A 12,658-nucleotide genomic window follows, 5' to 3' on the forward strand; every position below is an offset into this window, starting at 1 on the left:
GGCAGCATTTGATTCCTTTGCCCATCACTGCTGCCCAAGGCCAGGGTCAGGGGCACCCTGGGAGTCTGCTCTTGTGCCAGGGTCATCCCCTGACCCCTGGGACAACCCTGACATCTGGGGCACTCCTCATCCCCGGGGCACTGCAGGCACCTGGGGCACCTCTGACCCCTGGGTTATCCCTGGCCCCCAGGGCACTGCTGGTGCTTGGGGTGCCCCTGACCCCCTGGGCCACCCCTGACCTGTGGGGCACTCCTGACCCCTGCGTCACCTCTGATCCCTGGGTTATCCCTGTCCCCCGGGGCACCCCTGACCCCCAGGACATCCCTGTCCCTTGGGGCACCCATGATCCCTGGAACACTCCTGTCCCCTGGGCTATCTCTGATCCCCAGGGCACTGCTGATCCCTGGAACACTCCTGACCCCCTGGGGCACTCCTGACCCCCTGGGGCACTGCTGGCACCTGGGGCATCTCTGACCCCCAGGTTATCCCTGATCCCTGGGACACCCCTGACCCCCAGGACAACCTGGATCCCTGGAACTCCCCTGATCTCTGGGGCACCCCTGACCCCCAGGTTATCCCTGATCCCTGAGACACCCTCACCCTTGGAACACCCCTGATCCCTGGGACACCCCTGACCCCCAGCACAAGCTGGATCCCTGGAACACCCCTGACCTCTGGGGCACCGCTGACCCCCAGGTTATCCCTGATCCCTGGAACACCCCTGACCCCCAGGTTGTCCCTGATCCCTGGGGCACCCCTGACCCCCAGGACAACTCGGATCCCTGGAGCTCCCCTGATCTCTGGAACACCCCTGACCCCCAGGTTATCCCTGATCCCTGGGGCTGGAGCTCCCCTGATCTCTGGAACACCCCTGACCCCCAGGTTATCCCTGATCTCTGGAACGCTCCTGATCCCTGGGGCACCCCTGACTCCTGGCCCTAACCCCTGGCCCTCCGGACAGCTCTGAGCCCTGGGGCTCCCCTGACCCCCAGGTTATCCCTGACCCCTAGAACACCCCAGACAGACACCCCTGTCCCTCGGGGCACCCCTGTCCCCCGGGTTCCCCCTGAGCCGGCCCTCTCCTGTCCCGCAGGTGCTGATCGAGACGCTGTGTGCCCTGGGGGCGCAGTGCCGCTGGTCCGCCTGCAACATCTACTCCACCCAGAACGAGGTGGCCGCCGCCTTGGCAGAGGCTGGTGAGTGCAGCTGGGCCAGAGCCTCCCTGGCCTCCCCCAGGGAAAACCTTCCAGGGAACTTCATATTTCATTGTATATATTCCATTTTATATTATATATGTTTTATTCTATATTTATGGCAATGTTATATTTACTATAATATATGATAATATAAAAATTTTATGTTAAATGTATAAAATTATAATTTATATATATATAAAATATATTTATATTAAATATATTTACATTTATATATTTATATTATATGAATATATTGATATAATATAAATATATAAATATATTTTTATAAATATAGTATATCATAAATATATTAATATATTAATATATTTATATTAAATTCTAAATTATAAACATTTATAAATAAATATTTAAATAATATATATTATAGATATATATCCATTGTATATTATAAATATATATACATTCACATGAAATGTACAATATAATATGAATACATGTATAGATACTTATAAAAGGGTTATAAATATATTTTCTATAGAATATAAATAAAATAGGTATAAAGTAGAAACAAATGAAATAAATAGGAATGAATACAAAATTATAAAAACATAAAATAGAATTTAATTTTATATTTAACCATATTTTAATTCTATTTTATTTAGCTTTATGCCATTTAAAATTTAACAGTTAATAGTAGTATTACTACATTAATTAGTACTAATAGAAGTAATACTACAATAAAAACTACTACAAGTTATTGTTAGTAGTATTGTTTTCGTATTATTTATTGATTATAATTTCTTTGGTTTTTATTATTTATTTAATTTTTTTTAAATTTTGTATTTCTGTTTTAGGGAATTAATATTTTGGGGGAATATCTTCTAGGGAGGGATAGGCAGGTCTGATCCTGCTGTGGGCAGTGATGTGATCTCTGCATGCCCCCCTGGCTCTTGTGTCTGTGTGTTTCTGGAGCTGGCCAAGCAGGAGAGAGCTCTGCCACGCCCAGCAAACTCCAGGATGCTCCTGTTCTTGCAGGTGTTGCTGTGTTTGCCTGGAAAGGGGAGTCAGAGGATGATTTCTGGTGGTGCATTGACCGCTGTGTTAATGTAGATGGCTGGCAGGCCAACATGGTAAGGAGCCTTCTCCTGCCCTTCCTCTCCTCCCTTCCACCCTGGGGCTGTTCCTGGGTGCCTGCTGACCTTGAATTTGACCTCTTGGAGAGCAGCTGGGAGCAGCCATGGGAATGTCAGGAGCTGCAGAGAGGATGTCCTGAGTTGGCACACCCCAATGGCAAGGGAACAGCTCCTGCTGGAGCTGCCATGAGCCAAGGAATGGGACCTGTTTCCCCTGCAGGAGCTGCCCCAGCCACTCCTCTCTCTGCACAGGTGCCATCTGCCCTCTCCCTCACAAAGCTGGGCTCATAGTGGGGACCTTTCCCTTGTCAAAGCCCATGTCCCCCCTTGGTGCATGGTCTGTGGTCACCAGTGGTGTGTGTGGGCCATGACACCCCCCACAGCCTGTCCTCTCCTGTTTGCTTTCTGGGCATCAGTGTGGTGTCCTGAGCTCAGCCTGGTTAGTTAGTGCTGCCTGTGGTCATCTTCCCAGGCTGCAGAGGCAGGAAATCCTGTTAGGATCCAGCAGCTCCACACAGGGTTAAGGAATCTCAGTGTTCAGAGGAGACCCCGAGTTGCAGACACCTGGGAACCCAGAGGTCTCTGCCCCAACAGTCCCTCCAGCAGTGCCTGAAGATGCTTCTCCAAATCCTTTTCCCCATCCTGTCCTCAGCCAGTGCATTTCCCAGTAGGAGGCCTGACTGCTCCCTGTTGTTCCTTGCCTGTTTCTAGATCCTGGATGATGGTGGGGACCTGACCCATTGGGTTTATAAGAAATACCCCAGCGTGTTCAAGAAGATCCGAGGGATCGTGGAGGAGAGCGTGACAGGCGTGCACAGGTGGGAGCTTTGGGAAGGCACAGCCAGAGATCTCAGGGAGTTGCTGCTTTCTGCTCTGACCTGCCTCTGCCCTCTCCCAGGCTGTACCAGCTCTCCAAGGCTGGGAAGCTCTGTGTCCCAGCCATGAATGTGAATGACTCTGTCACCAAGCAGAAGTTTGATAACCTCTATTGCTGCCGGGAATCCATCCTGGATGGGTGAGTCCAGCTCTTTTCCCCATGAGACTTCCACATGGGTGGGTTTGGCTGCAGCTGCTTCTTAAGCAGAGATCAGGCTCTGCTGCTTTGACCTGGTTTTGGGCTTGACTGATCCCAACACAGGTCTCTCTCTGTCCCCCAGCCTGAAGAGGACCACGGATGTGATGTTTGGAGGGAAGCAAGTGGTGGTTTGTGGTTATGGGGAGGTGAGTTCTGTGAGCTGGGCTGGCCTCCCCCAAGCTCAGCATCCTGCAATTCCCTGTGCAAAGGCCACTTGCCCTTGCTGTAAGGAGTAGATCCAACCTGGTGAGCGATGACCAGGAAAATCTTGCTGGAATCTGCTGGGAGGATGGAGATCAGGGATCAGATTTCCCAGTTTGCTGCAGATGAACTGGGCTGCACAGCTGACAGTTGCTGGGAACACTGGCCTGAATTATAACTACCCATGGGTACTCCCATCTGCTGTCCCTGGCCCAGGTTCAGCATCCAGCCTGGCTGTCACTGAGCAGGGCAGGCAGCTTCTCCCTGGGAATAATACTCTGGCAGAGGGAAATTGTATCATGAACTTGTAACTGATTCTACCCTGGAAGAGCTGGAGCTGGGAGCTGCCACCTTCCCTCCATCTGTGCACGTCTGTGTGGGTGTTTATCTTCCAGCCCTGTGCAGGGACTGGCAGGAGCTGCAAAGGCTCTTCCCAGCAGGAATTTGCTCCCTAATTCATTTAGGCACCAGTGGAGTCCAGCTTTGCTTGACCAAGAGACTGTGCTGGCTCTCACTGAGTGCTCTGGGCTGGGGCCTGGTTCTCCAGGCAGGAGTTGTGCTGGACATTGTTGTCTCCAGGGTCTGTCCTAAGCTTTACTGGACTTCTTAACAATAGGAGAGTCAAAGAATCCCAGATTTCCAACCCATATTTGGGTTGGAAGGGAACTTCAAGCTCGTCCAGTTCCACCCCCTGCCATGGACAGGGACACCTTCCACTAGAGCAGGTTGCTCCAAGCCCCACCCAACCTTGAACACTTCCAGGGGTGGGGAACCACAGCTTTTCTGAAATGTTCCATCCAGTGCCTCATCACTGTCACAGAGAAGAATTCCTTCCCACTATCCCATCTATCCCTGCCCTCTGGCAGTGGGGAGCCATTCCTCCTTGCCCTGTCACTCTGTCCCTTGTCCAAAGCCCCTCTTCAGCTCTCCAGAAGCCCCTTTAGGCACTGGAAGGGGCTCTAAGGTCTTGCTGTAGCCTGCTCTGCTCCAGGCTGAGCACCCTTAGCTCCCCCAGCCTGTTCACCCTGAATGGTTTCCCCTTTGGGTGTGAGTTGAGTCCCAGCTGGCCCTGTCTGGGTGTGTTCAGTAGACCCGAGGTTGGAGCTGGCTGATAAGTGAGGGTTGCTCTGGGAATGTTTTTGGTCCACAAAACAGGGCTGAGTAGAATCTGTGCAGCAGAGCCAGCTGTTGGTGGGGGTTGGTGATGTGGAGAGCTGGACTCTGTTTTAATTTTCCTCTGAGGAGAGGGAGCAAGTCTGAGATGCTGTTGCAGGAACCCTGTGCTCCCTATGCTGATGTGGGCAGCATGGGATGGAGGATCTGCCCCTGAGGAGTGCAGGATGGCTCTGAAATCCTGCAGCTTAAAGGCAAGGGGGCAGTGTGTGCTCCTCTAGGCTGTTTTTAATTCCTGCTTGGAGAAAGGCTCCTGCAATGCTGGGGCTGCACAAGCTGTGAGAGTTGGGTTGGGAAAGCTCCTGCCATGGATATTTCCAGCTGGGGCAGCTACAGCTTCTCTGGACAACCTGTGCCAGGGTCTTAGCACTCCCAAAGGGGAGAATTCCTTCCCAGTATCCTGTCTAATCCTGCCCTCTGGCAGTGGGAGGCTGGTGGCCTTGGAGGGGGAGCTGGGCTTGTGGCAGTTTTGCCACTCCCCAGGTACATCCTGAGCTGCTCCTGGCATTGAGCAAGTGGGTGAGATGAGGATCTTCCAGCCTGTTTAGGGCAGGGGCTGTGGCACTGGTGGGTCTGTGTCCTGCCTCACTGCTCCTTCTGCCTTGGCAGGTTGGCAAGGGATGCTGTGCTGCCCTGAAAGCCCTGGGAGCCATCGTGTACGTCACCGAGATCGACCCCATCTGCGCTCTCCAAGCCTGGTAAGGTGCTCCCATCTGCTCAGGAGTGTCTCTCTCTGCTCTTCCAAACCCTGCCAGAGGCTGGAGTGAAGCCAGGGATCTGTGGTGCATTTTGAAGAACATGCACCTTGTTGGGGTGTGATAGGAAAGGGCTTGGGCAGCTTTCAGGGATGGGAACACAGGCAGAAGGTGTTCACTGGCTGGTTTGGGGAGGCTGCTCAGGCCTCTGTGCCACACATTCCTGGCTCATCCAACATTTCCAAGAGTGGGTTGGACACCCCAACTGTTGCACAGCCTTCCCTTGTGGCCCAGGTGTCCCTGGAGGGGTAGAGGAGAGTCTGGCTGCTGCCAGAGCAGTTTGGAGCTGCCGAGATCCCTCATGGCCTGGGGCAGAGAAGGAACAAGCTTGTCCTCCTCACTGTGGTCCCTATTCCCCTTTTTTTGGCAGCATGGATGGATTTCGGGTGGTGAAGCTGAGTGAAGTAATCCGTCAGGTGGATGTCGTCATCACCTGCACAGGTAGGGACAGACAAGGCTGGAGCAGGCTGAGGAGCATCATTGCCCAGTGGGTTCTCAAGGGAGCTGGGAATGGAGGACATTTCACTGCTGTGTGCTCCTGATTTTCCACAACAGCTGAGCTCTGCCAGGAGCTTTTCACCCTGATTTGCTGTATGACCACAGTCCTGGCCCAGAGCAGAGGGACATCTTGGCCACATGTTCTCAGGGTATTTTGGGATCTCCTAGAGCCTGGTTAATTCATTGGAGCAAAGATCAAAGATTTGGGCACTGCCCAGGCTCCCCAGGGAATGGTCACGGGCCCAGTCCTGTCAGAGCTTAAGGGGTGTTTGGACAATGCTCTCAGGCACAGGGTGGGATTGTTGGAGTGTCCTGTGCAGGGTCCAGGAGTTGAACTCGATGGCCCTTGTGGATCCCTTCCAGCTCAGGGTATTCCATGACAGCTCTTGTCCCACATGTTCTCTGCTCTCACAGCCACAAGGGTTCATATCCCAGGGAAGCTCCTCTGATGTTGCCCCAAACTGAGCTTCTCTGACTCGAGTTCAGGGAAGGAGAAACCAGAGGGTTTGTGTTCCTCCTGCTGTGGGGTCAGCTGTGCCCTCTGTGCCTGCAGGGAACAAGAACGTGGTGACCAGGGAGCACCTGGACCGGATGAAGAACAGCTGCATTGTGTGCAACATGGGCCACTCCAACACTGAGATTGACGTGGTGAGTGCTGCCACCCCTGGCTGTGCCCCTCTGCTGCCACCCCTGGCTATGTCCCTCTGCTGCCACCCCTGGCTGTGTCCCTCTGCTGCCACCCCTGGCTGTGAGTGCTGGCACCCCTGGCTGTGCCTGCCAGCATGGCACCCCTGGCTGTGCCCATCTGCCAGCTCCTGCCCTGACCCAGCCTGTGCCTCTCCTCTGGCTGTGCCCGCCTGGTGGCACCTCTGGCTGTGCCCACGTGCCAGCTGCTGCCCTGACCCAGCCTGTGCTCTCCCTCTGTGCCCACGTGCCAGCTGCTGCCCTGACCCAGCCTGTGCTCTCCCTCTGTGCCCACCTGCCAGCTGCTGCCCTGACCCAGCCTGTGCTTCCCTGGCTGTGCCCACCTGCCAGCTCCTGTCCTGACCCAGCCTGTGCTTCCCCTCTGTGCCCACCTGCCAGCTCCTGCCCTGACCCAGCCTGTGCTTCCCCTCTGTGCCCACCTGCCAGCTGCTGCCCTGACCCAGCCTGTGCTCCTCCTCTGTGCCCACCTGCCAGCTGCTGCCCTGACCCAGCCTGTGCTTCCCCTCTGTGCCCACCTGCCAGCTCCTGCACTGACCAGCCTGTGCTCTCCCTCTGTGCCCACCTGCCAGCTCCTGCCCTGCCCCAGCCTGTGCTCTCCCTCTGTGCCCACCTGCCAGCTCCTGCCCTGACCCAGCCTGTGCTTCCCTGGCTGTGCCCACCTGCCAGCTCCTGTCCTGACCCAGCCTGTGCTTCCCCTCTGTGCCCACCTGCCAGCTCCTGCCCTGACCCAGCCTGTGCTTCCCCTCTGTGCCCACCTGCTGGCTCCTGCCCTGACCCAGCCTGTGTGTCCCCTCTGTGCCCACCTGCCAGCTGCTGCCCTGACCCAGCCTGTGCTCCTCCTCTGTGCCCACCTGCCAGCTGCTGCCCTGACCCAGCCTGTGCTTCCCTGGCTGTGCCCACCTGCCAGCTCCTGCCCTGCCCCAGTCTGTGCTCTCCCTCTGTGCCCACCTGCTGGCTCCTGCCCTGACCCAGCCTGTGCTCTCCCTCTGTGCCCACCTGCTGGCTCCTGCCCTGACCCAACCTGTGCTCTCCCTCTGTGCCCACCTGCTGGCTCCTGCCCTGACCAGCCTGTGCTCTCCCGTTGCAGACCAGCCTGCGGATGCCGGAGCTGACGTGGGAGCGGGTGCGCTCCCAGGTGGATCACGTCATCTGGCCTGATGGGAAGCGGGTGGTGCTGCTGGCCGAGGTGTGTGGAGAGCTGGGCCATGGTGCTTTGGGCCTCTGTCAGAGTTAGCCAGGTGGAAAAGTGCTAAGAGAAGCTTCAGGGCTCAAAAAAGGTTTTTTTATTTATTTATTTAATTTATTTTTTGTTTTCTTTTCTTGAGGGCGGGTGTGTCATATTCCACATGCAGCCACAGAGGTGCCATGTGACTCCGTTCTTCAGAGCTGGGTTCATCCCACTCAGGCAAACCCCATCTGTGCAGGGTTTCCCAAGTGCTGGGTGGCTCTTCCTCCCACAGGAGCTGTTCTGGCAGGAGGAAGGACTGGCTTTTCTAGGGACCACAACATTCCCCTGCTTTGAAATGAAGGGTTAAAGTGGAAACTGGAGCAGAATTGAAATGCTCTGGTTCTCTGTGCAGGGAGGGGATGGGGGTGAATCCCATCTGGGAACTCAGTTTGGTTTGGATCTGGGAGCATGTCCAGCTCTGTGCTGACTCCTGCTTTCTCCCAGGGCCGTCTGCTCAACCTCAGCTGCTCCACGGTTCCCACCTTCGTTCTCTCCATCACAGCCACCACGCAGGTCCGTACATGGGTGGGGCCCTGCACAAGCCTAGGGGTGGGGATGCTTTGGAAGGAGCTGGGAACGTGCTGGGATTGGTCCTTGAGGTGGCACCACTGCCAGAAATACCATTTTTTCTGGGCTGGAGTTATTGCTGGCATGGACCCAGTATTTTGGGTACAGCGAGTTTTGGGAGAGCTTTTAAATGAGTGGTTTCATGGCACAGATCCTGCTGGGCTGGAATACAGGTTTAACTTTCCCCCAGACAGGTTTGAGCCCTCCTATGACAGGTTTGAGACCCCCTAGCACGGGTTTAACCTTCCCCAGCACAGGTTTAAGCCCCTCTAGCACTGATTTAAGCTCCCCCAGCATGTGTTTAAGCCCACCTAGGTTTGAGCTTACCTCAAGGCTTTGTTTGGGCTGGGAACATGGAGGGGGCTGGTGACACTGGGAACACAGAGGGGATTGATGGGACTGGGAGCATGGGAGGGGATTGATGGGACTGGAACATGGAGGGTCTGGTGGCACTGGTGCTTGTGGGGAAGGACAGCCAGGCTGACAGTGGGGAATTCCCTTACCCTCACTCCTGTCAGCCCAAGGGGACAGGGAACAGGCCTGTGTTTTGGACTTGGTTCCCAACAGTGGAAGCCAGCTCTCAGATGCAGTTTCATGTGTCCTGAAGGAATCTCTCCTGGTTTTTGGATGCTGCCAGTTTCTGAGGAGCTGCCTCTCCCTTTCCATGTGCTGCAGCAGCTGGGTGGTTTAAGAGGAGAAGAGCTGCTAACCCTAAACCATCCTCATGTTTTTCCCTGGGGTGTTGAGCCCAGATGCTCAAACAGCTGGGTGACATCTCATCCCTCCAGTGGGATTGTGCAGACCCAGACAGGGATGTACCCGGGGTGGGAGCCTTTCCCTCAAGGCATGTTGGAAATGGTTGCAGTGTCCCTCAAACTCCCAGATCCTTCTCTGCCTTTGTGAGCTTTGTGCTGCCCAGGCTGGTGGCCATCCCTGACTGTTCCCAGCTTATCCCTGTGCTCTCCACAGGCTCTGGCTCTGATTGAGCTCTACAATGCTCCCGAGGGCCGGTACAAGCAGGACGTTTACCTGCTGCCAAAGAAGATGGGTGAGTGAAGGAACTGACTTTCCCTGGGGAATCCATGTGCCAGCAGTGTCAGAAGAGCTCAAACCTGGGCTGGGAAACACTTCCAGAGGGACAGCAAGCTCAGGAAAGCCACAGGCAGTGACCTTAAAATCCATTGGGGTTATTTGCTTTATCTTTGTTAGTGTTCTGCAGCGTGGGAGGCATCCCACATCCTGCAGCCTCCCTTCTCTGGGATTTTCCATGCCCTCCTTGTGCCTTTAGGGGCATATCCAGCCCAGGCTTGGGCTCAGCCCTGCTTTGGGTGATGGTGAACCCGAGGTGCTGCCCAGCCAGACCCTCCAGTCATCACTGCCCATGTTGTGGTGGGGTGTGGAGCCCTGATCCCCTGTTCCCTGTCCCATTTCCAGATGAGTATGTGGCCAGTTTGCACCTGCCATCGTTCGATGCCCACCTGACGGAGCTGACGGACGATCAGGCCAAATACCTGGGACTCAACAAAAATGGGCCTTTCAAACCCAACTACTACAGGTGAGAGATGCTGGGGCAGCAGCTCCCAGCTCACTCTTGGTTTGGAGTTCTGCCTCCAGGGTCTCCAACAGCAGAAGGATGTGGAGCTGCTGGAGCGTGTCCAGGGGAGGCCACGGAGATGCTTTGAGGGCTGGAGCCCCTCTGGGAGAGCAGGAAGGCTCCCAAGAGAGCTTAGAGTCCCTTCCAGTGCCTGAAGAGAGCAGGGTTGGATGGGATATTGGGAAGGGATTCTTGGCTGTGAGGGTGCCCAGAGCAGCTGTGGCTGTCCCTGGATCCCTGGAAGTGTCCAAGGCCAGGCTGGACAGGGCTTGGGGCAATCTGGGATAGTGGAAGGTGTCCTTGCCCATGGAATGAGATGAGCTCTGAAGTCCCTGCCAGCCCAAAGCACTCTGGCATCCCATGCCTGTGGGATCCCCTTGCCCTGGCACAGCAGCACCTCCCTTGTCCCTCACTGTCCCTTCCTTCTCTCCTAGATACTGACGGGACCATTTCCATGAAGGACCAGACCACACAAGGCAACATTTGAGAGATTATTTTTAAAAATCATTTTTATTTTGGTTTACTTTTTTTTTTTTTTTTTTTTTTTTTGTTAACCACCACCAGAACCTGTTTTTACATTTTATCTGTGATTTTAAGGTCAGGTTTTCTTTTCTCCCCCTTTTCCATGATCGCATCCCTGTCTGATCTTGCCAGACAACCTGGGATTTGCTTCTTGCTTTCATGTGGCTGAAGCTGCTGATTCCCAGCCCTGGCTCCAGGAGGGGCTTTCCCTTTCCTGCTGGGCCAAGGGCAATTCATTCCTGCAGCAATGGTTTATTTTGGCTTTTCTTTTGTATTTTTTCCCACCTTTCCAGCCCACGTCGGTCTCAGCCGGGCTCCCTGTGGATCCGGAGATGCTCTTCTACCTTATCTTCTATTTCTTTGTGTGGATTATCTGCAACTTCTAAATTGCCTTAAAGAGCCCAGTTTTAGCTGCTAGATCCCTGCTCCAGGTGTTTCCTGGGAGCAGAGTGGCCTGCAGGACACCTGGCAAAGGGGGTGACTGTGCCCAAGCCCAGGTCCCTGTGATGAGGTGGCCCAGGTTTGGTGACCACTGGCCTGGGTTTGGTGGCCACCTGGGTCCAGGGGAGTTCAGTGTTTCAGGGTGCTAATCTGAATCTGGATGGGGGTCGCTTTCCCAGCATTATCCTCATCTCTCCTAGGTTTTTTTTTTTTTGTTGTTGTTTTTTTTTTTTTTTTTTTTAGCCAAACTGCACCTTAATTGAGTTTTAAACATTTTTTTCCGTTTGTTTATTTGTTTTTTTTTCTTCCTCTTTTCCTTTTTGATCCTTACAGAGATGTTTTAGAGGGCAGGGATTGTTATTAGATGTTTTAAAAAGGAAGCATTGGGGACGTGGCCGCCTTCCCATCTCCCACTGGGAAGTGCTGGGTGGTGTTGAGGGTGTCTGGGGTGGGTTTTGGGGGTGTTTCACTATTTTTCTTTTGAGCTGGATGCAGAGATGAGCCTTCCCCCTACCCCAGCCCGGCCCCTCTGCTCCCTGTCACTGTTTTCCTCACTCTCTCCTGGTGTGTCCTGGATGCTCCCATCACCTCCTCCATGCCCTCCCTGCTGACATTTCCCTTTCCCAGCTTCTGCTGGGGTGTGGGCAGCTCCTTCCAAGCCACCGAGGTGTCTCTGGCTCCTGTTCCTTTCCCCACCCAGGGGAGGGAAGGAGCTGCTGGCACCTCCTGGATGGTGGAGCTGCTCCTTCCCCCCTTTGCAGGGATCCACCTGGACGGGTCCTTCCCAGGGAATTTGCAGGTTTTGGGTTGTGCAGAGCTCCTTGGGGCGCCAGGGGATGGGAGAGGTGCTGAGATCATCCCCCTCCACATCCTCTGACTGTTCCTCTCTCCCACCCTGCCTGGTCTCCTCCTGGATAGATTTTGGGGATCACCTGCCTCGCTCCCCCACAGATCCCAGGGATCCCCTGGGTCCCTTCCACCATCCCCCAGACCTCCCTGGGGACAGCTTAGCGAGCTGGGATGGGCGTTTGTGGGAAGGAGGGGGAGCATCCCCCCTTCCCTGTGAGCCCCCCACGCCCGGGGGTCCCCGTTCCCACCCATCCCGGGTGGAATCTCGGCCAAGGGCTCTGTGTCTGTATAAGCCATGCTGGGGGAGCCCGGGGGCGACGGCAGCGGCGGGCCGGGAGCGAGAGGTTTATTTTGTATAGGAATGATTTTTAATGAATGCAATATTAATCCTTGCAGATGAGCAATAAATCATTAAAGTCTAATTAAACTATTAGGAAAAATGAAGTGCTTGTGGTTGTGGGTGGTTTGTTTGGTCTCAAGGGCAGGGCTGGAATCTCCCTTTGGTCACCTCAGGGTTGGGATTGGGTCCTGCCAGAATTTTCTGAGCATTGCCACAACTCTGGATTTTGGGGTCTTATCCTCTTTAAAGCTCAACAGGGCATCTTAGTTTGGGGTTTAAACCCTGTCGGGTTCCTTTGTCGGGGTCCGACTCCCCTCTGAGCCCATCAGGTCACTCCAGTTTGGGGTCTAAGCCCCCCAGCCCCTTCACTGGAGCGTTCCTTTGTTCCCGGCCCCTCAATTTGGGATCTGAGCCCCCCCA

At 54.5% G+C, this 12,658-nt stretch overlaps 1 protein-coding gene across 3 annotated transcripts in view; it reads left to right on the forward strand.

Annotated features, from left to right (window-relative positions):
• The window catches only part of AHCYL1 (adenosylhomocysteinase like 1), a 30,182-nt gene extending 17,840 nt beyond the window's left edge, over window positions 1–12,342 (forward strand). For 2 of the 3 annotated variants that reach the window (XM_071450430.1, XM_071450432.1), the window contains exons 5-17: window positions 1,094–1,196; window positions 2,193–2,287; window positions 3,002–3,108; window positions 3,189–3,305; window positions 3,448–3,511; window positions 5,349–5,437; window positions 5,865–5,935; window positions 6,546–6,640; window positions 7,785–7,883; window positions 8,370–8,438; window positions 9,462–9,540; window positions 9,927–10,047; window positions 10,521–12,342. In XM_071450430.1, coding sequence (XP_071306531.1) covers window positions 1,094–1,196; window positions 2,193–2,287; window positions 3,002–3,108; window positions 3,189–3,305; window positions 3,448–3,511; window positions 5,349–5,437; window positions 5,865–5,935; window positions 6,546–6,640; window positions 7,785–7,883; window positions 8,370–8,438; window positions 9,462–9,540; window positions 9,927–10,047; window positions 10,521–10,527 — 1,116 coding nt within the window. In that variant the 3' untranslated portion in view covers window positions 10,528–12,342. Of the gene's footprint in view, window positions 1–1,093; window positions 1,197–2,192; window positions 2,288–3,001; window positions 3,109–3,188; window positions 3,306–3,447; window positions 3,512–5,348; window positions 5,438–5,864; window positions 5,936–6,545; window positions 6,641–7,784; window positions 7,884–8,369; window positions 8,439–9,461; window positions 9,541–9,926; window positions 10,052–10,520 lie in introns of those variants that run through there. The other variant, XM_071450431.1, reaches the window with a different exon arrangement.
• The last annotated feature ends 316 nt before the right edge of the window (window positions 12,343–12,658 follow it).

Source organism: Agelaius tricolor, unplaced genomic scaffold (assembly GCF_023055355.1).
Source record: "Agelaius tricolor isolate 1412-34295 unplaced genomic scaffold, bAgeTri1.0.p SCAF_30, whole genome shotgun sequence".
In the NCBI taxonomy this organism is placed as follows: Eukaryota; Metazoa; Chordata; class Aves; order Passeriformes; family Icteridae; genus Agelaius; species Agelaius tricolor.